Source organism: Bos indicus, chromosome 11 (genome assembly GCF_029378745.1).
Source record: "Bos indicus isolate NIAB-ARS_2022 breed Sahiwal x Tharparkar chromosome 11, NIAB-ARS_B.indTharparkar_mat_pri_1.0, whole genome shotgun sequence".
NCBI lineage: Eukaryota > Metazoa > Chordata > Mammalia > Artiodactyla > Bovidae > Bos > Bos indicus.
Genome location: NC_091770.1, coordinates 92,771,970 through 92,799,855, shown reverse-complemented (window position 1 = coordinate 92,799,855; position 27,886 = coordinate 92,771,970). Strand labels below are relative to the sequence as shown.

The following is a 27,886-nucleotide window of genomic DNA, read 5'->3' as shown; positions in this document are numbered from 1 at the left end:
GTTCTTGGCCCTGGCAATTATTAGCCATGTAGCACCATTTTGGACATATCACATGATCTCTCTGAACCTCAGTTTCTTCATCAATGAAATGGGTACAATAAGAGACACTACCTAATGGGGTTATTGTGGGAAAAAAAATAGCATGATTGTAAAATGCCTGCTCTGGATAGAAGTACAGAGGAGTAGCAGCTGGGTTTATTATATTCAAAAGAAGATAGTCAAGGAGGAGGTTGTTCATTTCTGGTCATCTCTGGTTCAGCTCTGGTGGATGTTGGAGGGTACATGCATATGTGTGTGCCTGTGCACACACCTCACCAGCTTTCAGACTGCAATTGTACTCTTAGCAGAAAAGATTACGATCCAAAGAGAAACTTTCCACTCTGTATAAATGGCTGAAAATGCGGCAAGTGGGAGATGCTATTGGCTGGGGTTGGAGCCATTTCTGTGTACCTTTGTGTGTATAAAGGAACAGATATTTGTCTCTTTTGAGGCTACAGGAGGTGTGAGTCTATAGTATTATCCTGGAGGGCAAATGCCTCATCTGCCTGTGCCTATTAAGATTTGTCTGTGTGTGCATGACTGAAGCTGTGCCCACCAGGAATCCTGTGTCTTCAGAGGTGTATGGTCTGTCTCTGACTATAAATGGTTATCTTGCCATCTGTAGGGATATGTGTGTATATCTGAGAGTATCTGAGTAGAGGACACGGGGTGTCACATGGGTTTGGAGCTCTCTGTGGGAATCTGCTCTCTTAACTATGGATGTGTGTACACGTCTAAGAAGAGTTGTGTGGGGTGTTTACATTTGTAAATGAAGACAATTAGGGAGGTGATGGCATGTGCCACTGCGTGGAGGTGGGGTGTGTGGTGCCTGTAGGGCTGGATCTAAGTGTGCATATTTGTTTTTCGAAGATGATGTATATTTATATGTCCCTCTGAGCTCAATTTGTGTGTAGAGAAAGGGGCCAAGGTTGTGAGTGTCCACTTATGTGTGTGTACATTGCATGTCAACGTGTGTAAGGCTATGTCTTTGAGTCTTTTGTGTCTGGGTTGTTGGAGGCTGTGTCTCCTCTCTCAGTGCCAGGGCCTCCTTGTCTCCCCCATCTCTCTTACTATCAGTAGACCCCTAGAGAAGGTGAGATGGGCATTAGACTGCTTAGCTCAGCAAATTCTGCAGGGGAGGGGGATGTCTCAGGCAATCCCTCCCTGGAGAATTCAGGGGAACAACATCCCCCTCCAACCTCTCCCACCCAACCCACTCCTATTTAGGATGGGATGTAGCCCAAGCCCTTAGGAACTGGCATGCTCTCTGTTATGGAGCAGAGGCAGCTGGGCAGGTGTATGAGTTATGTGTGCATGCCTTGTGCTTGTGTAAATGAGGCGAACAGGTAATCATTTGCATCAGCACGTACACAAACGTGCCAGGCATGGGATTGCATCAACAGAGTCTGATGTGTGACTTTATATGAAACCCAAGGTGTGAGCATGGGTCCCTCTTGTACCTGTAAGTGGGGCTGTGGCCGAGAGCTGTGGGTGCCCCGTCAAGGGGCGGAGGGGGCGGTGATGAGAGCTGGGTGTCTGCGCCTGCCGGTGCCTTTTGCATGTCAGCGTGTCCCTCAGTCTCTCTGCCGGCGGTTCTGAGTTTCTGTGTGTCTGTCGGTCTGTGTGTGTGTCTCTGGGTCGCCGCCTCGCTGTGTGTGTCTCGCTCTCCCTTGGCGGGGAGGGGATTGGTCACGCATGACTCATCTTGAACCGAGCGGGGCTCCAGCGGCAGGGCGGCCGCCGCCGCAGCTGGAAGGGGAGGAGGACCAAGAGGAGGGAGAGGAGGAGGAGGAGGAGGAGGAGGAGGAGGGGGCGGGGGCCTCTCCAAGTTTGTCGGGACCTTCTTCCGAGGCAGCGGCGGCGGCAGCCAGGGAGGCCCGGGCTGCGCGCGGGCCGGGGGCGGGGGTTGGGGCCGGGCCCGGGGCGGCGGGGCGGGCGCCTCCGCCCTCCTCCTGCTCTTGGTTCAGCCTTTGCTCGCACTGCGGCCGTGGCCCCTCTCGGTACGGCTCTCCGAGCCGCGCGCCAGCCGAGCCCGCCGCTCCCCGGCCCATGTACTGGAAGCATGAGAACGCCGCTCCGGCGCTGCCCGAGGGCTGCCGGCTGCCGGCCGAGGGCGGCCCCGCCACCGACCAGGTGAGCGAGCTAGTGAGTGGGTGAGCCCCCGGGCCGGGGTCGGATGGGGCCGGGACCCAGCCGGGCCGGGCCGGGCGACGGGCGGCCGCGGGGAGGAGGGGTGCGGGGGTGCGCCTGGGAGTGTGTGTCTGTGAGTGTGTGAGCGCGCGCGAGCACGAGGAGGGGGGTCGCGGAAAGCGGGAACACATTATGCAAATGTTGGAGGAATTTCTCAAAAAGCGATTTAGCAAAGACACAGGCGAATCAAGAGGAGGCGAGGCGGGTATTGTCCGTCTGAATAGGCGCTGATAGCGCCGATGCGCCGGGGGTTGTGCCGGCGCAACGCTGAGAATCGCGGCGCGGGGCCGGTCCCGGGAGCTCCGAGGGGTTGGAGGGTGCTCGTTCCTCTTCTTGGACGCCTCCCTTTTCTTTTCTGGGCCCTGTTTCGTCCCCGATCTCGCCCCCGTTTTGCTCTGGGTTTTCCTAGGACTGGCCCTCGGAAAGCGCCTGAATCCGCGTCAGCCTCTCCGCATCAATTTCGCCGCGCGCGCGGGGCGGACGGGCTGATGCTCCCAGCGCTCAGGGTTTTATTTTCCTCAAGCGCCCCTCCCCAATCTCTTTTTTATTTTCTTTCTTTCTCTCTTTTCTCCTTTTTGCATTTTGCGCCGAGAGGAGGAGAAGGGAGCGAGGAAGGGGGGTGGGTGGAGGGAGAAAAAATTCGATTTTTAATTACTACCATTAAAAAATCAAATTTGCAATTCTTTGGGCGGCCTGATGGATCTCACTGATTGACAGTTGGAATTGACACTCTGGCTACCTCTTATCTTGGGCATTCACGACAATTTCTAATTGCAGGTAGTTTGTGTGTGTGCGCGTGTTTTTTTTCCCCCTCAGAGGCTTGGATTGCAAGGGAACTAAGCGATTACTTCAAGAGCCACGGGTTAAGTGCAGGGAGAGGGGGAGAGAGAGGGAAAAAATCCAATCCAAATTCAAATTGCTTCATTAGAGAGACACCGCTTTTGTGGGGAAGGGCTTTAAATGCCCACTACAAAGTTAGGACTCATTGTTCCGCGCCGGTTTATATAACAGGCGCGGGGAGGCGCTGGGCTCAGGCTGCGCGGAGCCAGTGCTGCAGCCGCCGCCGCTTGCGTTCCCTCCCCCCTCCCCCAGGTGATGGCCCAGCCAGGGTCCGGCTGCAAAGCGACCACCCGCTGCCTTGAAGGGACCGCGCCACCCGCCATGGTGAGTTCGTTCGGCCCTGCTTTCGGTCCCCGGTGCCCTGGCGGCCGGGCCCTGGGGAGCTGACGCGGCTTTCCGGCCCCGAACAGCTGTCCCGTGCGCTGGGGGACTGCCGCAGGGCGCAGTCTCTCTAATAGCCTCGGTTTTCTGGCCGGGAAGGCGAGCTTTGACCGCTCCTAGCACCTAGGACGCTCGTGCTAAAAGTTGGAGCCGTCCTTTACTCTCCAGTAGGCCCTTCCATTCCTGTCCTGTAGCCCGTGGCTTGTCGTTTGGGGGCGGATTTCGTTGTCGGTTGGTTCGCTGAGGCCCGGGTCTGTCTCCGAGGCTGCAGCAACGTTGGGCACCCGACTCGGCCCGCAGCTCAGAGTGCGGCTTCTCCCTCTCCCCTACGGCAGGCTCAGTCGGACGCTGAGGCCCTGGCCGGCGGTCTGGACAAGGACGAGGGCCGGGCCTCTCCCTGTACGCCCAGCACGCCTTCGGTCTGCTCACCTCCCTCTGCCGCCTCCTCCGTGCCGTCCGCCGGCAAGAACATATGCTCCAGCTGCGGCCTGGAGATCCTGGACCGCTATCTGCTCAAGGTGAGACAGGGGCGGGTTGTTGTGTGTGTGTTGGCAGGGTGTGGGTTGCGACCCTGAGGACTGCAGGGGGAGCCACGCCGGCGCCGGGTCCCCTCAATTCGAATCCTTGCTCAGCCCCGGGCAGACTCCGCGGCTTCGGGCAGATCTTTGCGTCTCTCTGCGCCCCCGGGTTCCCGTCTGAAAAATGGGCAGTTGATTTCTATTTCCCTGAGCTTCCATGTTACAGAAGAAAAGTGGGGGAAGTCACATGTTTCTTCAGAGCTCCGGCGCCTGTGTCTGCAAAGGGGGCTGGGGAGTCTGGAGCCGGGCGCGCGCAGAGGTCCTCGCTCAGCCGTCCCCCCATCTCCGCCCCCTCCCCAGGTCAACAACCTCATCTGGCACGTGCGCTGCCTCGAGTGCTCCGTGTGTCGCACGTCGCTGAGGCAGCAGAACAGCTGCTACATCAAGAATAAGGAAATCTTCTGCAAGATGGACTACTTCAGGTAGGCTGCGGCCGTAGGGCCAGCAGTGTCGCCGGGGGGGGCGCTCAGAGGCCGTTTGTCAGCTGCGCTCGGTCTCTGGCTCCGGAGGCCCCCGCGTTCCGAATGCCCCTGCGCGGCGCGGCGCGGGGGCCCAGCCCACCCGCTGTCAGCGCCAAGCACCAGGAGCTCCAGGCCGCTCGTCGGTGCCGGCAGGGGTTCGGGCCGGTGATCCGCCTCCGGTTGCTGAGGCCCACTCGGCTTTGGTCGCGTCTCTGGCTCCCTCTCGGTTCCTGCCTGAACCTCAGGCTCCGGTTCCGACTCCCAGCGCGTCGGTCGAGCTCCGAGGCCCCCGGCCCTGGGCTGTAAACCCTACTCCCACTCCAACAAAGCCGGCGTCTCTACCCGGCAGGACCCTGAGCTGGGCTCTAGACTCTTGTCCCGGCTCTGGTCCCGGCTCTTACCTCGGCCGAATTCGAGGCTGGATTCAGGTCTGGTTCGGCCTTAAGCACTAGCCTCGCATGGGTCTCGGATCCGAACCCATATTTAAGCTCTCGATCTAACCCCCGACCTTGGTCTCCGGCTCCGCCTCAACTCAGACCCCGGCATCGCTCGAGTGTAGGATTTCGTGTCTGGGATCCTGCTTGCGCCCCGGGTGCCGGTTCCAGTCGCAGCTCCGTCGCCGTTTCTTCCCCAGCTTCAGCCTCTCCCGGGTCTAGGCTCTGACTTTGGCTGCCGGGACAGGAAGGGGGAGTGGGGCGCCGCAGTCAGGGTCCCCGAGTAGATCACCCTGGGCTGCACCCTCCGCCCCGCGGTGCCGCGTCCGGCAGCTCTGGACAGCAGCCTAGCTGATCCTCCCGCCGCATCTCCGCCGCTTGCGCGTGCCTGGCTCCTCACCACGCGGCTCGGCCCTGCCCGGGTCATGGGGTCGAGGTCACGGTGAGGTCAGAGAAGCAGCGACTGCCGGCCCGATCCCTAGGGGAAGCGTGAAGCAGGCCTGAACTCGGGTCTATGGAGTCCAGAGAGAGTGGAGTGGAATTGGTTCCTGGGCAGGACGCCTGTTCCCAAGAGCTTTCTTAGGAAGTGGAGAAAGCTACTCTTCCTACAACCAGCAGCCCCCATCCCGCCGACATCCTTCCCATCCCTGCCCCGAGAGAGGTCACCGATGCAGCCTTCCTGGGAATACCCCAGCCCCAGAAAGATCTTCTAAGTCAGGGGATGCTATGTAAGGCAATGCCGCTTCCCCTACCCGCCCCCCGCCGCCCCCCCGCCCCCCCCCCCCCCCCCCCCCCCCGCCCCCAGGGCTTTGAGTCTCTGGAAACTTGGAAAGAAAGGACCTTGAATCTAGGGGGAGGCTTGTAGTATTTGGGGCTCGGGTGCTCTAAGGACACCTTAGGAAGCCTGGCTGGAGAAACGGACTCTTCTCCATCGGTGCATGGGTGTGAGTGGAAGTGCAGCTAGGGTGTGCATGGGCAAGGGCGGCTCTACCAGGTGGCCTGGGACTCCAAGTGCCTGTCCGGATCTGTGCAGTGGCCTGGGTGAATGTGTCAACTGAGCAGGGCGAGGGGCGTGTGGATAGCGTGAGTATTCCTTTACAGCAAGCATTTGTCAGTTCATGTGTGAGTGGAGAGTGTGTGTCTCTGTGAATGCTGGGACCGTGTGTGTGTGTGTGTGTGTGTGTGTGTGTGTGTGTGTGTTGTGCAAGTTGGTCAGGACAAGCTTCCTTCTGGACTGGGGTCTCAAGGTGAGAGACTGAAATCCCATCATTCCCCACCCTGCCACACACCCCTCCTCTGAGGGGCATTTCTGCTTATGGCCTTAATCCAGGCACTGAGGGCTCAAGGGTGTGAAGTGACTGTGGATTTGTGGGTATGGGCTGCAGCCTGTGTGTATGTGAGGGCAGGGCTGTCATTGTGTGGTGTGTAACCAGAGTGTGACCTCTCCCCTCCACTGTCCTGACTCTTCGCTGGCCAGGGCAGGAAGTGGAGGTTAGGGTCCCTGCTCTAGGCCTGACTCCAGTTGGTAAAGAAACAAGCCAGCTGCCCTTTCAGGGCTCCTTGTGTTCATCAGTGGGCCAGGACAGCCTGGGTAAACCAGCTGGCCTCTTCCCGCAGAGTAAGGTAAGCCTGGCCTCCTCTCCTGGTTCTCCTGGTGGCAGCAGACCCGCCACCCTGTGAGCCACTTGCCCACGTGTCTGTGCTGCTTCTCCAGCCCCAGCTCATGCCCAAAGCTGGACCAAGCCTCCTTGGTTGATGTGCTTTCCTAGATCTTCAAGGATTAGCCAAAACTCAGATCCTGACCCTACTGTTCAAAGCCTCCATTCCCTTCCTTTCCACGGCAGTGGGATGAAGAATGAGATATCCAGCTATCATGGAGACACAGAGACCAGACTCCATGAGGCCAACCCTGAATCACTGTGTGACCTCGGGCAAATCACTGCATCTCTCTGCCCTCAGTGTCCTCCTACCAGGGTACCTCTCTGAGCTGCCAAGAAGGCCAGTGAAGGGAGGTAGGCTCAGCAGAGGCTCGCTAAAGGGTAGGTGCTATGAGAGTCACCACTGGCAGGGTGGCAGGGGCATCCCGCCCTGGTGGCATTTCCTCAGACAGCTTGGGGAGCAAGAATGGGGCTGGGCCATTTCTGGGCTGCAGGTTCTGGGCACTAATCCTTTTCTAGTGACAACAGCCCTCAAAGCAAAACTAAAACAGATTTTTTTGTTTAAAAAAAAAATAGAGTTAATAAAGGCTCACATTCCCTGGGATGAGAGAATTGTGGCTTTTCTGATCGTTTCTCCCCCAGCCAGGTCTCCCTGCAGGCATAACTCATCCCTGGCAGCCCCACCTGTAACAAAAATAATGAAACCCACAAAAAGGGAGAGAAAAAAGCAGGCAGAGCACCAGGCAGGGACTATTGTCTGCTCTGAGCAGCAGCCCAGGCTCTGGGTGGCTGCTGGAAGTGAGCTCTTCCTGGAGAGAGCGTGGTGGTGTGGAAGGCAGAGCCCTCTCTCTAGATTGGGGTTCAGGGAAGGGCCTAGCACTCAGATTCTCTGGCCCTCTGTTTCCTGAAACCCAAGATCAAGGGTCTGATGGGAAATGGGCTGGAGCACTCACCCCAAAGAGAGGCCAAGATTTCTGAACAGGATGCAGGGAGGGAGGAAGTGGCCAAGACCCCACTGGTAGCTTCTGAGGTCCTCTGACCTCTGGTCTTATTCCCCAGGGAAGGGCTTCCTCTCGGTTCTATCTGCTATCTTGCCCTTCCCTGAAACTGGTCTGTAGACTCCTCTTCTATCTTCTTTGGCAGAGCTGGTAGCACCGGGGGCTCAGGAAGCTAGATGTTAGGAAAGCACTCCAAGCTCGCAGGGGCAGGAGGCAGGTGGCTGTGCCTGGGTGGGGTAGAGTCTGGAGGGCCATTGCTGCTCCTGGCTTTGTTGGAAGGAATTGGCTTTCCACTGACTGCGTGCCCTCTCTGAGTTCACTGGACCTCTCTGCCTCAGTTTCTTCAACTCACCATCCAAACAGGGACCTCACCAGCCCTTGTGGCCTCAGTCAGATTCCCACCTCCCCTCACTCCCTGAGTCCTAGCAGAAAAAAAAACTTTTTTCCACCAGGAAAATGTGTGATGCTTTTAACTTCTTCACTTTTTGGGTTAAGACCACTTTGCTTTCTATTTGCTTCCATGAAGTTGGGGAGGAGGAGTCCTGTGTGTGGGGGGGTGGAAAGATAGTGTTCCTTTCTGGGAGATTCATGTCTCAACAATAAAAACCCCAGACAGAGGACTTCTCTGGTGGTCCAAAGGCTAAGACTCCATGCTTCCAATGCAGGGGACCTGGGTTAGATCCCTGGTCAGAGAGCTAGATCCCCCATGCTGCAATTAAGAGCCAGTACAGTCAAATAAATAAATATTTTTTTAAAAAATAAACCAACCAGACAGCTTCCTCCCACCCACCGACCTGTGGCTGCTGCCCCCACATGGACTGATCTGCAGTGCCCCTCCGGCCCCTCCCCTCCTAAGTGTCATACCTATTGTAGACTGGGGGAGACAGTGTCCCAAGAGAATGGAGAATGCATCCCACCATTGAGAGACTGGAAGAGGACAGGACCGAAGATGCTGTCTGGAGACTGTACAGAGAGCATCTCTAAGCTGGGAACTGTGTTAACCCTTTACATCTCCTTACTTTATCTCATTGAATCCTCCCATCCACCCTGTGAGTAGGTAATTGTCATAACCCCTACATTATAGAAGGGGAAGCTGAGGCCCTGAGTGGTGAGGTCACACAGCTAATAAGTGGCAGAACTTGGATAACCCTCAGGGCTGCCTGACTTACCATCCTTATGTCTAAATATTTGGCACTCTTCTGTAGCTGAGACACCTCAGCAACCTGCCGTCTGTGCAAGGTGGGGCCCATGGAATGGCAAAGACCACACCCACCCACCCCTGCTGGCCCTAAGACTCCCTACCTGGCTGGCTGGCTTCCCACAGGCAGTACCCTCTGTGCTCTGACTGACTGTCCCTGGGTGGGCCCTGGGAGTACTAGGGCAGGAGTGAACTCAGAGTCCCAGTGACCGGAGGTTCAGGTCACAAGGTCCTTAGCCCTCTTGTTTCCTGACCACTGGCATGGGCAGTAAAGGGTTAACGACCTCTTCTTGCGTTGATGGGGGTGGGGTTCAGAGAGTGCCCGGGGCTGGGCCTGGGAAGGGGGGCTGCCCACAATGGTTCCTGTCCCCCACTTGGCCCTAGTGACTTAGGGCAAGCCGGCCGGCTTCTCTTCCTCGTTTCCCCTTGAACCCAAGCTCCGACCACATACTCCAGCGGGGGAATCCCACCCCCTCCCCCGGACCCCGAGGGTCCCCGGGGAGGCTCAGAGCTGGGAAGCGGCCCCCCACCGCGGCTGAGAGCAGCCCAGCGGCCGCCAGCTGTTGGGGGACAGATGTTGGGGGAGCTAAGAGAGGCGTTCGGGGAGGGGCTTGGGCTGGGACCTCCGAGGAGTGGGGCGTTTTAACCTCTTAAATGCTGGTTCTGTTGTTTTCGGCTTCTTCTTCTGTGGGTTTGCAAAGCAGGGAAGAAGCAGAAGGCATAGGACCATCCCCCCGCAACTTGTTTGCTTCATAGAATCTCTTCTCTAGGGCCCTCAAGTGACCGTCCCGAACGCAAAACAAGCGAACACTGGTTTTGAGTGTCAGCGCCTTGTCTCACTAGCTTCCTAACATTGGCCCTCCCACTCTGAGCTCCGGTTTCCAGAAAAGGGGTAGCTTAGCAATGGGGACAGGAGTCGTAGTGAAATTCCGATGGGCTCTTTCGTTGAGGCTCATTCACGCAACAAATAACTGCTGGGATCCTGCTCGGTATCCAGGAGAGACAGGCCGAGAGAGCTAGCTTGATTCCGGCCCTGGCGCACAGCTCCCTCCGCAAAGCCACGAATACCCAGATGTCTGCGTTCCCGGCTTCCGCGGAGAGAGGACAAGGCGGTGCGCGGCGCCCACTCCACTCCTTGCAGCAGCTGCCAGGCTGTGCTTCCTACCTCCGACACCTCTCCATTCCCAAAGCGCCTCTGTGTTTTGCGCCTTTGCCCCGTGGCGTGCGCGGGGACCCAGGGAGGGGCGCGCACAAGGCAGGGGGAGGCGGACAGTGGCCTCGCCCCCTAATCCCTTTGGCGCTCCCTTCGCAGCTCCCGAACACCCCTTTCTTGAAGTTTCGTTGTCTCTGCCGCCGATTTCGCTGCTTCCGGAATTCGGCGGCTCGGGCCTAGCTGCCCGCCTGGGAAAGGAGTCTATCGGTTTGTCAGAGCCTGGATACGTAGCCTCCTGGTGCCCCTTGTTTACGCCACCTTCCCCGAGTAGGGAACACGCTTCAGGAGCCGCCCGAAACGCATCCCAAACTGCAAAATGACTCCCATCCCCATCCGAGGATCTAACCGGGAGGATGGTTTCATTGACTGGGCGGAGACACGACGCGCGCAGGGAGATCCTAGAGCAGGGGACAGGTCCCGGCATTTGGGGTGATACGAGATGGGAGATAACGTTGCTGAAAGGTCGCCTGCGGTTCCCGCCTCAGAACAAGGCGATGGGGCTCTGCGAGCGGCCAATGGAGGCGCAGAACGCGCCCGGCGTCGCGGACTCGTGGAGCGGGAAGATCAGGGATGCGCGAGGAGTCTTGGATGCATCCTGGCGGAAAACGACGAATCCTGCAGAGCCAAGCGCTAGGATCCAGGAATTTAAACTCCGGTTCTGCGCACCGATCCCGGAACACGGAAACCGCTGGCTGGAGACGCAATAGCTTCGCCTGCATCTCAAGGCCGGGACCTTCCTCTACCATCTCTTTCAGGATCTCTCTACCCGAGCCTGCGGAGGCCCCAGGCCCTGCGCGAGGGAGTTTCCTGGACCCAAGGCTTGGAGTGGGGATGCGACGCTGTCAAACCAGGCCCCTTTCCTGTTCATACCACCAGGTTTCAACTCTACGCATCTCCAGTCCCGCTGCTTCCGCAGGTTCTAGGGGATTTTTTGCACATCGGAAGGGACCTCAACCCGTGTTCCACACTCCGTGTCGTCTTGGACAAGTCACTTGTCCACCTTGAACGTGTGGTGGGTGTGCAAATTGGGTGTTAGAGTCCCCACTTCACATGGCTGCGGCGAGAGGGAGGCAAGAAAAAAGTTGCGGCCCGGAACCCTGGAGCGTAGCGAGGGTTCTGCACCCGGCTGGCCCTTCCTTCTTCTTCCTTTCAGAGGCCAGGAAGTTCTCCCAGTCTGGAGCCGGGCAGCGGAATTCGGAATCGGCCCCTCGACGGGAGCAGACTAAAATGGGCAAAACGATTTCCTCTCCTCTTTACTGAAGGACTGGAAACGGAGACCGCGGGCTGTGCTGGGGAAGCCGAATTTCCTGGGTGGGGAACCACTTCTGTCTGTTTGAGGGACGGTTGATTCGGCCAAGGCGCGCAAAACGGCCTGAGCGAACCCCGCGGCCGCCGACAGGGTCCCCTAGAGCCCCTTTTCCGAGAGAGCGGCATGGCACTGGAGGGACGCCTGTAGTCGGTGCTGGCCGAGGCCTCCGCTCCTCGGTTCAACCCGAGACCGTTTATTCAACCGGCAGTTGTTTGTGTTTGCCAAGGCAGGCGAGGCTGTAACCAGAGCGCATTTGCTGGGCTGGTTCCTGCGCGCTCTCAAGACGCTTCCAGTGCTCTTTTGGGTGGAAATGTGCCTCTGGGGACACAGAGGCAAATCTTCTAGATCCTTTCCCAGGAATGCCGGGGTGGAAGGGAGAGCCAAGAAACCCGACTTTTTGTAAGTCGATGTGTTCAGTGCTGAGAAGGTGGTGCTGGGAGCCATGGAACTAGGAGTGGGGAGGTCCGCGGGGGTGGGAAGAGGAAACAGTTTGTGCGAAAGCCTGGGGAGTGGGGAGTGCTTCAGAGGGGTCATAAGACCTGGGACCACGTTCCGTCGTGGCTGACTCAGGCTCATGCTTGGGTGTGGGGTGAGGGATCTTGAGGAAGGTTAGGGAGGAGATGAGCCAAGAGAGGATGTGGTCTGTTGAGCTCTGTCAACTCCAAGGATCTTGGACCAGATCCTGAGCGTAGAGTGGAGCCACCAGAGGATTTTAAGCTGGGTAGGGGACAGCATAAAGCATCCATGCTGGAAACTTCCCTGCAGCCACTGTGTGGAGGCTGAGTTGGCCAGGGTGTCGCTGGAAACAGGCGTAAAGATTGGCAGTGAGGGGTGCATGATGGGAGCAAGGCTTAGGAAAGCAGCGGTGGCAGTGGAGAGGAAGAGATGGGTCCCAGAGATACTTAGGAAAGGGAACCTACAGTGCCTGATGATTTGTTGGTTGCTGGGTTGAGGAGGAGGAGGGGTGGTTGATTTAGGTTTCTAAGCTTGAGGGGCTAGATGAGTGGGGTCATCATTCTCTGAAAAAGAGTGTGTACCAGAGGGCCGGTGCAGGGTCACTGGGTGAGTCATCCACTTCAAGAAAAGACTCCCTGGTGCTCCGGGGCCGGGCCTTGGGCTGACTTCTGGGACAGGGTAAACAGACTCTGCTGCTTCCTAGAGGGGCTCCCAGTCCCGTGGCGGTGGAGGCAGCCACACCACAAAGTGGGAGGGCGAAGGGGAAGCGGCAGAATAGGGGAAAGCTTGAGAGAGAGTGAGGCATTTGATCTGGGCTTTTCTCTCTTGTTCAAGTGACACAGGGCTCCGGAGTCTGAGACTAGCTCCTTACTGAATAGACTGCAAAGCACTAAACCAATAGCACTAACCATTGCTGTTGTCACCTAGTTCAGCTCAGGGCAAGAAAATGAGAACTCAGAGAAGCTAAACACTGTGTCCAGGGTCACAGAGCCAGTAAGTGCATACCTGTCTATGCTTTCAAGAAACTCTCAAATTTCTCTACAGCTGGGTTACAGTTTATTCTTCTCAAGAGTCAGACTGGCTAGGGCTTCTCTCCTTGCAAGCTGTGTGACCTTGTGCCAATTACTTTACCTCTCTGGTCCCCATTTTCCTCATTTGCAAAATGAAGATTAATTGGGACAATCAACAAAAAACACTTAGAATCTTGCTGGGCAAGTGGTAAGTGCTCATAAATTTGCCAAGTTATTGCTATTATTATATTTCCCCTATATTTTATTAAGCAAAGTAATGTCATATACAAATTAAGTGATCATGGTAGAATATTTGAAAAACTCAGAAAAGCACCAAGAAGAAAGTAAGAAACCACCCACCAGCTCACCTTCCAGGTGGGACTTGGCTGCAGGGGATGGTGAATCCAGACAAAGGGAAATGCACAAGTGAAGTCCCTCGGGAACCGGGTGTGGCAGAGACTCAGGGGTTTGGATGGCTGGTCTGAGCCTCACCATCCCTTTCCTCTCCTCCCTCTCCGTGTGCCACAGCCGATTCGGGACCAAGTGCGCTCGGTGCGGCCGACAGATCTACGCCAGCGACTGGGTCCGGCGGGCACGCGGCAATGCCTACCACCTGGCCTGTTTTGCCTGCTTCTCGTGCAAGCGCCAGCTATCCACAGGGGAGGAGTTTGGCCTGGTCGAGGAGAAGGTGCTCTGCCGTATTCACTACGACACCATGATCGAGAACCTCAAGAGGGCTGCGGAGAACGGTACTCAACCCGCCCCTACCCCTCCCCACCCCCAGCCCTCTCTGACCCCCACGCCACCTCAGCACCCCAGGGACTGCTTGCAATTCTCTAGATCCAGGCGCCCCCCTTATCACCTGGGAGCAGCATGGGGGTGGGGCTGTGCATGGACTTTGCGCTTCTGGCTCCACCATTTGTTTGCTAGTCTGAAGTAACACTGCTGGTCTTTGCAAATTGTGTTTCCTACTCTGTAAAATGGGGCTAACGATAAGACACCTCAGAGATAGATGAGGCTGATGTTCGGAAAAGCCAAGAGGCACTCAATGGCCCTAGCAATGACTCTCATCACCAGCAGCCTACTCTGCCTTTGGATAGCTCTGGGTGGCCTGGAGGTTCATCCCCTCTCCTTTGCTGGAACCAGGCTTGGGCCAGTCGTCCAGAGATGATGCGACCCTCTCCTCCCAACTCCCACCCCAGCAGGTACAAGCCAGAGGTTTGGGCATGGGGTTTTCATTCTGGGCTGTAAGGAGAAAGGCCTTTGAGTCTAGAGACCGGAACTTCAGTTTTGCTTCTGGCAGGTTGTGCTGACCTACAAATTTGCCTTTTATCTCTGGGTCTCACTCTCCCTAGTGGGAAAATGGTTATTGGACTAGTGAAAGTAAAAATCTCTCAGTTGTGTTCGACTCTTTGCGAATCCATGGATAGTCCATGGAATTCTCCAGGCCAGAATACTGGAGTGGTTAGCCTTTCCCTTTTCCAGGGGATCTTGGACTAGGAAGACCCCTAAATCTCTTCTGACTTTGATACTGAGATTTCCGAAGACACTTAGACTCAGGGACAGGACCCAGGTCTTCCCGGGTTTGTGGGGGCTAAGTCTGCCCCATCCCCAGAGCCTCTCAGGAAGTATGGACCATACTGCCTCAGTCTCTAGTCAGAGAACTAGTTAGGAATCCCCAGAGTGCTGTTGGCCATGGCCACAGCACCAGTCAGTCGCTCAGTCATGTCTTACTCTGAGACTACATGGACTATAGCCCACCAAGCTTGGTTATCCAAGGAATTTTCCAGGCAAGAATACTGGAGTAGATTGCCATTTCCTACTCTAGGGGATCTTCCTGACCGAGGGGTCGAACCCTTTGGCAGGTGTATTCCTTACCACTGCGCCACCTGGGAAGCCTTGGCCACAGCAGGCCGTCACTTTCTCCTGCCAGGATCAGGGCTGAGTGGGTCTGGGTGGGGAGCAAGTGAAGCTGGGGTGCTCTGAATTTACCTGCAAGCAAACTGGGCAAGTCAGTTGTAGAGCTGGGGTGGAAGTCCAGGAGTCAGCGTTTCCCCCACACCAGGAGCCATCAGTCACTCCAGGTTCCTTCCATATCTGGACCAAACAGGACCCGATAGCCACAGCCTTGCCAGTTACACTCCGCTCTCATAGCCAGACCTGACTCCAGACTCCTATCATGCAGGGAACCTGAAGGCTTATGACCTCAGATCTCCTTTACTGACCAGCCCTCAGTTTTGGCTACTGCTTTACTTGTAAAACTTAAACACACACATGTCCATTATAGAAAATTTAGAAAGGATGGTAAGCAAAAAGAAGAAAATAAAGACCACTCCAAATGCCACCACCCCACATTTTAGTGTATATCTTCCCAGATTGTATTCTATGTATGTATGTTGGAGTGTTTGTTTTGTTCTTTTAGCACACTTTTTCCTAATTAAAAAATTATGAATAGTGGTGGAGTTTCTGGAGATTTTAATTTTCTTCTTTGTGCTTATCTGATTTCTGAGTTATTGATAAGGATCATATATTAGCTTTTCATTCAGAAAAATGAGATATTAAAAGAATATATTTAGTGTGATTAAAAAAGTAATGTTAAGTGGAAAGAGAATAACACATACTCCAGTTAACAAAATTAAACCTTAGAAAAGGTGATGACATGTGATTGTTGGAAAAACTTCAGAAGCTGCAGAAACATTGAGTCTTCATAATTGCACTCCCTCTTCCTAAGCCTTTGGTGTATATCCTTCCAACCTTTTGCTTCCATCCTTTTTTTAAAAAAACAAAATAAGGATCACAGTTCTGTAACCTGCCTGTTTCCCATCTCCATCAGTCTTTGGTTTCCTCAGTATGTCAAGGAGGGAGACCAAACTGGGATGCTAGAGTCAGCTAGCTTTCAGAATACTAGTCGAAAGGTCCAGAGCTGGGACTTTCTTCTTTCTGAACCTCAGTATCTTCCGCTGTAACACGAGGATAATGTCACCAATCCTCAGGGTTGTGAGAAGTACAGGGCACCCCCAAAGAGAAGCGTCTGGCACTGATCAGATGCTCAGAAGTAGAAGCCCCTTCCCCAAAGACTGAGTTCAGGGGCTTAGGACCCTGGGATTCCCGCTCCCAGCCAACTCCGCTCCAGACACTTCCAGGGACCAGCTCCCCCCACCCCCGTCCTTTCCAGGCTGCCACTAGAAGAGATGGGGACGCGTGGTCAGCCACTTCTGTCGCCCCCAGGGAACGGCCTCACGCTGGAGGGGGCAGTGCCCTCGGAACAGGACAGTCAGCCCAAGCCGGCTAAGCGCGCCCGGACGTCGTTCACCGCCGAGCAGTTGCAGGTACCCGGGCTGGCCGCGAGTGGCCGGGTGTGGGCGGGGCCTCGGAGTGGGCGGGGCTGATAGGGCCTCCTGACTCCTCCCCTCTGCCCGACCCGCGGGTGGCGGGGAGGGGCTGTAGCTGCCTGGGGGCGTGGCCTTCGGGCCGGAGCCTCTGATTGGGCCGGGGCCTTGGCGACCTCGGGGGGCTCGTGCCTCACAGCCCCGCGGCGCCTGGCAGGTTATGCAGGCGCAGTTCGCGCAGGACAACAACCCCGACGCGCAGACGCTGCAGAAGCTTGCGGACATGACGGGCCTCAGCCGAAGGGTCATCCAGGTGGGGCCGGGGTGGGCGGGGCCTTCGGGTCTGGGGCGGGGCCTGGGGGCGGGCCCTCGAGCGCGTAGCCGGCCTGCGGGTCCGCGGGGGCACACGTGGCCGCCCTTCCTCAGGTGGCGACAAGGCAGTCCCGCCTGGGGTCCCGCAGCGGCGCGTCCAGCCCTTTTCCGCGAGGCTGAGGCTGCTGAGGCTGTCGTTCCAGGTGTGGTTTCAAAACTGCCGAGCGCGTCATAAAAAGCACACACCGCAGCATCCAGTGCCGCCCTCTGGGGCGCCGCCGTCCCGCCTCCCCTCCGCCCTGTCCGACGACATCCACTACTCCCCGTTCAGCAGCCCCGAGCGGGCTCGCATGGTCACCCTGCACGGCTACATAGAGAGTAAGTGACCGCGACACCTCGGTCGCCCGGCCTGTGGGAGAGCGGGTACAGACGAGCGCTCGTGGGTGGCAGAGGCGTGGGGAGGCCTTGCTAAGCCTCGTGAGTGCAGCTGAGGGTTCCTCAGTCACTCGGACCTAGAGGTGGGGGAGAGGAGTTAAGTTCCCCAATTCTGCAGCAGTGGAGCTGGACTCTTCCGTAGAGGCAAGCCATTCAAAACGTACTCTTTCAACACCCACTCTGTGCCAGAGCCCGAGGACCAGGAAAAGAACAAGAAGGGTAAAGTCCCTTCCCTGGGGGAGCCTGAGTTCTGGTGGGAGAGGCAGGAAACAACACCAGATAGATGAGCCATTTGGTTTTCGTTGTGGTGATTCCCGTAGTCAGGATTCTGGATGGGAGTGTGTCGAGATGTCACCTCTCCTCCGGCTGAGACCAGAAGGATGGCAGGAATGAGTGAGACACAAGGAGAGGGGAAATAGGAATGCAGGCAGCAGAGGAACCAAGTGTAGGCAGAAAGCGCCCTGGCATGTATGCGTTTGGGTCACAGAAGAGAGCCAGGGTGACAGGAGTACCCACAGCTGAGGCCGAGGGCAAAACACCTGACTGACTTCCTTGAACCTGTTTCCTCATCTGTACACTGGGACATTAATGATGCTACCTCACAGGGTGGTGATCCACTGTGTTCAGTAAGTATTTTTTGAGTGCTTTCTGTGCCCTAAGCACTGGGATGCCTTTGTGCTAAGTCTCATCAGTTGTGTCCAACTCTTTGCAACCCCGTGGACTGTATTCTGCCAGGCTCCTCTGTCCATGGGAATTCTCCAGGCAAGAATATTGGATTGGGTTGCTATTTCCTTTTCCTGACCCAGTGATCAAACCCACATGTCTTGTGTCTCCTGCATTGGCAGCTGGGTTCTTTACTCCTAGCTCCACCTGGGGAACCCCAAGCACTGGGATACAACAGACCAAAGCCTGTGCGCTCCTGAGGCTCAGGTGGCAGGATGGGGAGGAGGGGAGACAATAAACAAATAAAGGAGGGAGGGGGGGTGTCAGTGGGGACTGAGCACTGTGGGCGAGGGGTGGCAGGTCATGGTGGAGTGATCAAAGAGTGGAAATCTGGGGGAGAGACAGAGCGAGTAGCCTTGTGCATGTCTGGAGGATGGGCATTTAGTGAGTTTGCTATTGAATGGGTGCTTATCACAGATTTTCTTTCCCTTTGAGGTTGTTTCTATTGCTTGTTTCCTCAAAGCTGGACATGACCAGAAAAATAGGTGGCGACAGCATACCCACAAACTCAAACCCTCTCTTCTCTGGGTTCAAGTAAAAGAGAAAGAGAAGGGAGATCAGAGAGGGCACAGCTGTGTCCCGAGTCCCTGCCGTGTGCCAGGCACTATCTCGACAGATGTTTCTAAACATCACTGTTCTACTGCACAGATGAGGAAACCAATGGTCCACAGTAAGTTAGTGGGAGCCAGGATTCTTTAATGATGAAATGTGGGCTTTAGTGTCATACTGTGGGGCTTCAGAGCCAACCTCTGTCACTTACAAGCTGTGAGACATTGGGCAAATGTCGTCTTATCCTAGAATACCAGTTTCCTCATCTGTAAAAATGAAGACAATAAGAATCCAATCTCTTTTTTAAAAAGGAGAATACCTATTTTAAAGCAGTATTGTGAGCATCAGATGAGATCACTGACTTAATGTCTTTAGTATTTATTAAGTCTGGAAAAGTATTAGCTGCTCTTGTGATGGTAGTGGTGGTTCTGGTTTGCAGAGCTGCAAATGCAGAATCCTGCCTACTGCACCAGGCTGCCAGTTGGAAGTGGCAGTGTCTGCCAGTGTCTCTTTGTTCTGTTCCATTTCTGAACCATCTGCTCAGTAGGAGGGACTCTTTTCCTCCTTTCTTTTCTAAACAATTGACGTGTTCAAGCTGCAGAGAGCTCATTGACTATCTAGTTCATCTGTTAAAGGTGCCAAGCACCAGGGGCTCTCTAGGTACTAGGAGTCTGGGCCACCAGCCAACGTTTGCTGTGAAGTTGGAAATGGATCTAGGTGACCCCATGGAGAGTGGGGCCATGGTCTCCAGAGCTATGTCAGGATTCTGTCCACATAGATTGTTGGCCAAACCTAGGGACACCTAGAGAAAGGACTGAAATGCCCTTTCCTTTTCCCCTCAAGGTGAACCCAGCTTGGGGCAGGAGGCGTCAAGGGTGTTTGAACATGCTGCCTCCTGTTGCGTGACTGAAGGTCCCCTTAGAAATTTTCTTTGCCATTCACTGAATTCACAGGTTCCTGAGTTTCCCAGAGCCTTCAAGCTTGGGCTTCCCTTGTAGCTCAGTTGGTAAAGAATCTGCCTGCAGTGCAGGAGACCCAGGTTGGATCCCTGGATTGGGAAGATACCCTGGAGAAGGAAATGGCAACCCACTCCAGTATCCTTGCCTGGAAAATCTCATGGACAGAGGAGCCTGGTGGGCTGCAGACCATGGGGTCGCAGAGATTCGGGCATGACTGAGCAACTAACACTTACTTCAAGCTTGGAATCTCATAAAAAAGCTTTGGAACTAGACTCCAGAAATGCATACATATGCACAGAGTTCTCCACATAATCTTAGGCTGTTCATGGGCCCTCAGAACACCCCATATTAAGAATTCCTCCATCTTCTCCAGATGAGGGAACTGTAGCTCAAAAAGGCACAGTGACTTGCCCTGTCACATATTAATTGCAGGTCTCTGTACAGGGCTCCTTCCCCTGCAACCAAAGAGGACAAAGTTCAGAGAAGAGTGAGGCCATAGGCTTCACTGTAGTGGCAAAGAGGTGGAAGCATGAGACATTTGGGTCAGACCAAGGATGGCCTTACCCCTCACTGTTTTAATATTGGAATAGGGTAGAGATTCATCCAGCAAAATCTTAAAGAGTACCTACTAGATGCCGTGCCTTATTCTAGGTCCTGGAAATCCACAAAGACTAGAATCTAGAAACAATCAAAAATTCCTGCCCTCATTAGAGGCTGCAGTCTAGCTGGCAAAGACAGATAACATCAAATAAACAATAAAAATATACAGTCAGTCAGATGATGGTAAGTGCTAAGGAGAAAAAATAAAACTGAGAAGACAGGCAGGGAGGGTAGGGGGTAGGTATTGGTGTTGGGTGGCAGTTGTGAATAGGGTGGTCAGGGAGAGCATCCTAGAGAAGGTGATGTATGAGTACAGAGTCCTCTAGGGGAGGGGGGTAAAGCCCTGGTGATACCTGGGAGATAAGAAGGTACAACACACCAAGGAAGGACTTGAATGGATGGGGTAGAGCCTTGAATATAGGAATGTACAGCCTTGAATGTATATATTCATTTCTTTTTCTCTCTTCTTAAAACTTCTAAACTATAATATAGTTGATTTACAATGTGTTAATTTCTGCTGTACAGCAAAATGATTCTATTCTATATATATACATACATATATATATATATATATACACACATTCTTTTTTAATATTATTTCCCATTATGGTTTGTCAGAGAATGCTGAATATAGTTCCCTGTGCTAGCTATACAGCAGGACCTTGTTTATCCCTTCTGTATGTAACAGTTTGCGTCTGCTAACCCCAAATTCCCACTCCGTTCCTCTCCTACCTCCCTGCTTGGCAACCACAAATCTTTTCTCTGTATCGGCGAGTCTGTTTCTGTTTCATAAAAGTTCATTTGTGTCGTATTTTAGATTCCACACATAAGTGATATCATATGGTGTTTGTCTTTCTCTTTCTGACTTGACTTATTATAAGGATCTCTAGGTCTATTCTTGTTGCTGCAAATGGCATTATTTCCTTCCTTTTTATGGCTGAGTAGTATCCCATCACATACATGTACCACGTTTTCTTTATCCATTCATCTGTCGATGGGCATTTAGGTTGACTTGGCTATTGTGAACATAGGGGATGTACATATTCATTTATGAGTGTTTATCAGTGAGTTAGATAGTTATTATCAACTATGCTTCCCAGGTGGCACAGTTGGTAAAGAATCTATCTGCTAATGCAGGAGACACAAGAGATGCAGGTTCGATCCCTGAGTCAGGAAGATTCTCCAGAGAAGGAAATGGCAGCTCCAGTATTCTTGCCTGGAAAATTCCATGGAGAGAGAAGCCTTATGAGCTATAGTCCGTGGGGTCACAAAAAGTAGGACACAACTGAGCACACACACAACAGACAGTTATCACACATAGCTTCATTGCTCATAGACTTTCAGGGACTTCCCTGGTGGTCCAGTGGCTAGGACTCTGCGCTTCCATTGCAGAGGGCACGGGTTTGATCCGTGGTCAGGGAACTAAGATCCCAGAAGCCAAAAGACTTTCACATAGGGTATTGCAACCAACCCTACTGAAATTTTGCCCAGGGCCACCCCACTGGTAAGTGGTAGAGGTGAAAATGGCCCCAGGGCTCCAGCCTATCGAGCCCAGGGCTGGTGGGATGCTGCATGGAGACTGGGCGATGGGCTCCAAGGCATCCTCTCATCCACAGGTCAGGTACAGTGTGGGCAGGTGCACTGCCGGCTGCCTTACACCGCGCCCCCAGTCCACCTCAAAGCCGATATGGATGGACCACTCTCCAACCGGGGGGAGAAGGTAAATGGAGCCCGGTTGGGTGGGGTGGGTCAGAGCCCCCCCCGCCAGGATTGGGTTTCTGGCAAGATTCTCGTCGCTGAGCAGGCACCCTCAGCCCGGCACACTCAGGCCCCCCTGAGCCCCACCACGCAGTCCCTTGATCTGGTGCCAGTGTGTTCGGAGTGTACGGCCAGCCCCCTGGTGGCTCCCCACCACGGCTGGCCTTCTCTTTTTCAAATTTACGGATTTGGTTACTTCGCTCAAACGTTGCGGCTCTGAGCAGGGCTTATATCACACACCACCCTGCCTCCCACCATGTCACGGGTTCCTCCTCCTGCGAGTGAATAACCTGAGCTGGTGGGGCCCAGGGACAGCAGGCCAGCCAGTGGCCCTTGGTCAACTGGTAAGGCCTCCTTTGTGGAACCCGATCTCTGGTTGTCTCAAGCAGTAGGACTGGACGCCCAGAAGGGTGCTTGGATGTCACCCAGTCCAGTGGCTTGAAAGCTCTGTTCTTAAGCCCGGGAACCCACTTGTTTGCGCTTTCTCATAACGAAGAATGGAGATGAAACGAGGTCAGTGGGGAGCCACTCTGGATGAAACTGCAGAGGGAGTAGAGCCCCCACCTCCCACTCAGCTCCAGGACAGCTCGCAGTGAGCCCTGAAAGCCACTGCTCTCAGACAACCCCTTCTTTTAGAAAATGAGGCCCAGGTAGCTCAAGGTCACAGAGCCGGAATGAGAACTTGTACCTTTACTCGTTCACAAAATCAGTTCTTCAACCGTCATACTATGTACAGATTGTTCCCAGGAGCCCCAAGTCAGTTGCCAGGAGCACAGAGATGAAGGAAATGTAGTTCCTGCCGTCGAGGAGGCCAACAGTTAGGACACAAGTGTGATTCAACTGTGATGCTGGGGCCAGGGGAGCTGGGAGTGGGGGCTCAGGAGAAACACACAAAGGCTTCCTGGAGGAAGGCACGCCTGAGCCTCAGGGTTTGGCAGGGAAGGCATGAGCCGCCAGGGCTCTCAGGGAACCCAGAGTGATTCAGATCTGCTGGCACATGAGCCTGGGAGGAATAAGAGTGAGCGGTGGAGCCCTCAGGTTGCCAGGTAGAGGTGCGTGGACCATGGTGGGCGCTGGAGGTCTCTTTTAGAAGTATCACTGTAGTGGTCCTTGGAGAGGCAGGGAGCCCCAGGAGTCAGAGGATGTGCTGGGTTTGAGGAGAAACAGGGCCAGGCCTGAACGCAGTCTTCTATGCCTCAGCATCATTTGGGCAGCTCCTAGAGAGGCAGATTCCCCAGCCTCGCCTCTGGGGAGCTGGGGTGGGCCCCAGGGACCCACGGGTGTCATACCCAGCCCCAGTGATTCTGGCAGGCAGCCCGGAGTGGGACTACCTTTCCAGGACAGCCCCTCTTACTCCACCTCCTGATTAAGCACCTACCTGTGGGGCTGGGCTGAGGGCTGGGCACCGTGGGGAAAGTAGATGATGCAGAGGTACAGCCAGCCACTAGGACCAGTAGGTTTATAAGTAAATGGTAGTACGTATGCAGTCTCAAATTCTGGAGACCCCAGTGGTGGGTGACCCCACCCCATCCCCTTTGAGACTGTCATACTCACAGGAAGGGCTGCCTTGGGTAAACAGCTTCTTTGTTCATGGCAGGTGCTTTACATATGTTGTCTGATGCCCCTGATCACACTGTGGATATGAGGATGGCATCCTCATGGTAAAGATAAGGCAACATGGCTCAGAGAGGTGACCCGACCTGTCCAGGGATGCAGCTAGCCCCTCAGATCTGAAGTCCACCTGGTTCAGTAACCATGTGCTTCTGAGCCGTACTTTACAGTCTGCACAGTGCTCTTTTTGACCTCACCCTTCACAGCCTCTCTGGGATGATGACTGTGGTTGACTCCATCTCATCCCTGCAGACATGGGCTCAGCCAGAGCAGCAGCTCGCCCAGAGACACACAGCAAGTGTGGGTACAGCTGGCCTTGATCCTGGGGCTAGCTGCCCCCCGGCCTGCAGGAGAGCATTCATCCTGTCCCACCCTGCAGCGAGCTGGCATGGTCCTTGTCCTCAGAGTGGCTTAGAGCAGGAGGTGGGCAGCTACAGCCCTGGGCAGTTGAGGATAAGGGATGAACGTGAATCTTCGAGGACCCAGAAGACAGAATGGCCAGCTCTAGGGGAGAGGCAGGGGACGTGAGGAATCCCTGCCAAGGCACAGAGGTTTGGAAGAACCTCGAAGGACAGCAGGGGGCTTAGTGTGGCTGGGGCCCAGGGAAGTGGAGGAGGAGCCAACAGGGGGTCACATAATGAGGGCCCTGTGCCTTCAAGCAAAGGGCCTGGACGTTATCTGGGGTCAGAGGGGATCTTTGGAAGGAATTAACTCTGGGCTCAGCACTTGGAGATGAGCCCTTGTCTCCTGGTTTCTCAGCTAAGCCTGTGGTTATGTCTGGTTCAGCCTGAAGGATGAACCAGTCTAGGGGTCTGGCAGCTTTTGGCTGGGGAAGGTTTCTGGCCCCTGGGATTGGCTGCCGAGCCAGAGTTCTCTCTTGCTGGCCCAGAGCCCCAACTTCACATCCAGCAACTCTACAGAAAAACATTTCCCCCTCTTCATGACCTTCCGCCCTCTCACTGTCAGACCTTCCTGCCAGCTCCCAGGAACCTTCTCTGTCCACATCTTGCCAAACCCCTGGGGCCTGGTAGACTGTGTGTGTCCAGGCAGTGCAGAACCTTGTGGGCTTTCTTCCAAATCCCTCTGGGCCTGATCCAGCCTGGCGAGGAGGAGATTCAGGGCCCCCTGGGGCAGCCCCCCAAACCCACTGATCAAGACCAGCACTGGCCTGGCCCAGAGACCAGTGCTCTGAGCACTGGGGTAGTATCCTGTGCCTCTGTCGTGTTGTCATTGGACTGCTCATCCCTGTGAGTTTCCAGTACCAACATTTCTTCCCGGTCATGGCCCCTGATCCCACAGTTTAGAGCTTGGAAAGTTCTTAAAAATCAGAGGCTGGCCATCATTGCTCAGGTGGAGAGACAGCAGCTCATGGACAGGCAGGGTCATCCCTCTGGAGAGAGCTTCTATTAGAAAGAGCCCAAAGCCAGGTAGACAACTCAGAGGCTAGAGGAGAGCACAGTCTAAGGTGGGGGTGAGCTCCAGAGTCGGGCAGACCAAACAGCTCGGCCACCTTCTCACTTTGGGACTTGGGAACACGGTTTCTCTGAGCCTCAGATCCTTCATCCACAAAATGGGGATAATAGTTCCTACCATGCAAGGTTGTTGCTGAAAGCAAACGCAATTATATATGTACAGGGCTTGGCATGATGCCTGGTGCGCAGGAAGTGCTCCGTGTGTGTTGGTTATTATTACAATGACTCTTACGGCGAGGATCACCATTGCTTTCTTCCATCTCTTCCTCCTGGAAACTGACCTGGGCCGTTAACATTCTTGATCAAAAAATGGAACAGCCATATGGCCATGCCCACTGGATGTCCCCGGCCCACTTGAAATCTCCTCCTGGCACTGGACTGTCAAAAGGCACATCCCATTGGCCAGACAGCCAATAATCCTTGAGCTGAACCTTCGGGACTGTGTTGGCGGCAGTGCGAGGTCAGCCAGGCATCTTAGGTGGGAGACGGAGAGGAAGCAGTCGGTCCCTGACCACCCTCTGTGTGTCAGGCACCTGGCGTGTCTCAGCCACCTGCCTCTCCAAGGGCTTGGATGCATGAAGGGCTTGGCCCATTGCCTGGTACTTGGTAAGCGCCACTGGTAACTTTCAAGGTGGCTTGGAGAGGAAGAGGCAGTGGGTCTAACCAGCAGAGCTTATTCTAGCGCCATGCTGGGGTTGCCCTGCTGGGTCTACCTCTTCTGGGCCGGGTGATCCCAGGCTCTTTGATTTTCACCTCTCTGGCCCCAGTGCCTCCCCTGTAAAAAGGAGATGGTATCAGGGCACCCTGGTGGGGTTAAGGCCAGGCTCTGTGAAATCACACCCGTGTGCACTATACCCAGTGCCAGGGAGTGTGCCCAGGAGGTGCTAGCTGCTATTCTTGAATCTTCCTGATTCCTCCCCATTCTGAAAGAGAGAGAGGGAGAGAGGTGTGCTCATCCCTGTTTGACAGATGAGGAAACAGGTTCAGAGAGGTGAAGTGAGTTGCCCAAGGCTGCACAGCAAGCAAGTGACTGAGCCAGGATTTGAACTCAGATGTGGGCCCTGGGTCCCCCTCCTTCTCTAGGCCTTTGAGGACCTCTGGGGGGCTGCCAGGCGGTGCCGACCCTGGCTCAGCCCCCTCCCACACCTTCCTCTTGCAGGTCATCCTTTTTCAGTACTGACACTGCCGGCACTTCCGCATCTGTCCATGGGCGACCTGCAGCTGTCCCTTAGCCGCTGAAACCCGGAGTCTGAGCTGCTGCCAGGGATCACCCGCTCCGCATCCACCCCTCGTCTGCCATCCTGCCCGCCGCCAGCTAGGCCCCTGGGCCTGGCCTCCCTGTCTCCTGCTGAGAACCAGAACCCACCAGGAGCACTGCGGAGCCCTCCTCCAGGAAAGCAGAGCTCCCTGATACTTGGAGCCAGGGTGAAAACAACAGCCCACGTTTCCCATTTAGACAGGAGTCGTCCTCTTCAACTTAAGCTGATCACAATAGCAAAAGGCCGAATTGAGTTTCGCGACGCCAACAGCCTTCCAATTTACAGGTTTTCTTTCCTCCTGTGTTGGCCTTTACTACTTCCTTGGAATCATCTCCAAATTCTAAATAGTCAACAACCCCCAGTGTTATCCGCTCTGTTGCTTTTGTCTGGAAAACTCTACAGTGTTTGTGGGATGTCCCCAAAGGAAAGCTATGTTCTAATTTTATCATTTCCATCTGTCTGGTTATGTCAAGTTAGTTCAGAGAGAGAAGAGACACTGACCAACCCTGAGAGGCCCAACAGGGCAAAGATGGAGGCCTGCCCAGACCAAGAGGCAGCGGGATAGGGAGGGGGTGGGGGGAACAAAGACCCCCATTAGTTTGGAGGCCCAGGAGAAGGAGTCGGCATGTTGGGCTGGGAGGGGCACGAGCCATTTTAAGGAGAAGAAAGAGGAAGCTCGGGGTGTGTGTGCCAGGGGCCCCACTTTCCCCCAGTTATCCAGCATATGTGCGGAGGCATGGCAGAGGTGGGTTTTGATCTGTACGGTGACATTTCTCAATGTCTGGACAGGTTACACTTGGGGATGCTTCTTGGCTACTTGTTACCTCCCGATGGGTGGGGCTGCTTGGGCCACATCTTTTTTTTTGCAAGGAGGGGGCATCTCCTGAAGGGACTGGGGAATGGAGCCCAGGGAAAGGGCAGTCAGAACATTCATTCTGGACCCATCTCTGCATAGAGAGTCCTGATGCTGAGTGAGTGTGCCAAGCCCAGGGTTCTAGCTGGCACTTCTGGGCTTCTCCATCAACCCTGCCCAGAGCCAGCCCCGTCTACTCCTGAGAAGGTGGACCAGACAGCTGTGGTCACACCCACCCTGTCCCGCTACTCTTCCCCTCCCCCCAAAACAAAAGGGCTCATGCTACACAAGATCATGGTTTATGTTTTCAGGGGATGCTCATTTGTCCCAAGCTTATCCTGTAATCTTAGAATTACTTTGTGTCCTGATGCATTTCCCACTAGAGGCTGCTAGTCATCCTTCCGGCTTTGGTTCACCTGGTATGTTGCTTTGGGAAGAAGACTCTAGGACAGGGAAAGCAAGCTCATGGTACACAGGTATCTGCTGTCCCTGGTTTCACCCGTGGCAGACATCGACAATCAGTTGCAGCACTATCTCACTGAGTCTGGATAAGGGTTCGGAATCCAAATGCTTGAAGTTGGCGCTTAAGATGAAAACTTATATGCCATTCTCATTCTGGGATCTGGAGGAGGGCTGGGCCCGGGTGTAGCCCCTGAAGGGAACCTGTTTCTTTTCGCTTTCAAAGACAGTTCCAGCTGACTCAGGGCAAAGAGAAGGCACCCCTCTGAATATAGTTGGTGCAGCTTAGTTCAGAACTCACCTAGTGAATAATGTGTGCTTAGCCCTGTGCTCAGAGCTGACGTTACCAGGAGCAGCTGGGCCCAATCCCTGGTGACTGGGGAGCTCTAATCTTTCCTTTGATTTCTGCTCCCAGTGATCCCAGTCCCAAGCACCATCATGTGGTGAGTGGCCAGCCGAGTCCTGCCCAGGGTCACCTAGTACCCACTCTGCCTTGAGCCTCCCCCCAGGGTCTGTTCCTTGCGTGGATCACGTGGTTGTAGCATGTTTCGGTTCAGACATGTCTCCACTAGCCTGATAGAGCAGCCTGAGAACCTACAGGCCATCAGGACTATTTATTTAAATCAAAGCAAAAGGGGGAAACACACACACACACATACACACACGGAAAAAAAAAAAAAATTGTAAGCACTTTTTTGTAAAACCAATGTCTGTTTTGTTACATACCTTTCATGTTGTGCTTTGTAAATGTCTTATTTGTGTAATAAATAAAGTTAATGCAAGTAGAAGTGCTGGCACTGAC

The 27,886-nt window shown here is 54.7% G+C and overlaps 1 protein-coding gene across 3 annotated transcripts; it reads left to right on the top strand.

The window, feature by feature from the left end:
* The first annotated feature begins 1,952 nt into the window (after window positions 1–1,952).
* Window positions 1,953–27,886, top strand: LHX6 (LIM homeobox 6). 3 transcript variants are annotated; one of them, XM_070799202.1, is made up of 10 exons: window positions 1,953–2,172; window positions 3,322–3,393; window positions 3,786–3,968; window positions 4,329–4,450; window positions 13,294–13,514; window positions 15,994–16,094; window positions 16,312–16,407; window positions 16,610–16,784; window positions 21,289–21,392; window positions 25,673–27,886. In XM_070799202.1, the coding sequence occupies exons 1-10, from the start codon at window positions 2,089–2,091 to the stop codon at window positions 25,691–25,693; spliced, it is 1,179 nt and encodes a 392-aa protein (XP_070655303.1). In that variant the 5' UTR covers window positions 1,953–2,088; the 3' UTR covers window positions 25,694–27,886. The 3 variants fall into 3 exon arrangements, with proteins under 3 accessions (XP_070655303.1, XP_070655304.1, XP_019826327.1); XM_070799203.1 differs by lacking the exon at window positions 21,289–21,392; XM_019970768.2 differs by lacking the exons at window positions 1,953–2,172; window positions 21,289–21,392 and adding an exon at window positions 2,469–2,519.

What these genes read in the sequence shown, in the direction of transcription:
- LHX6 (XM_070799202.1), top strand. Translation starts at nt 2,089, where the DNA reads ATGTACTGGAAGCATGAGAACGCCGCTCCGGCGCTGCCCGAGGGCTGC. An exon ending in GGACCGCGCCACCCGCCATG is followed by an intron (nt 3,394 to 3,785) that starts GTGAGTTCGTTC and finishes CCCCTACGGCAG; the next exon opens with GCTCAGTCGGACGCTGAGGC. An exon ending in TCACCGCCGAGCAGTTGCAG is followed by an intron (nt 16,095 to 16,311) that starts GTACCCGGGCTG and finishes GGCGCCTGGCAG; the next exon opens with GTTATGCAGGCGCAGTTCGC.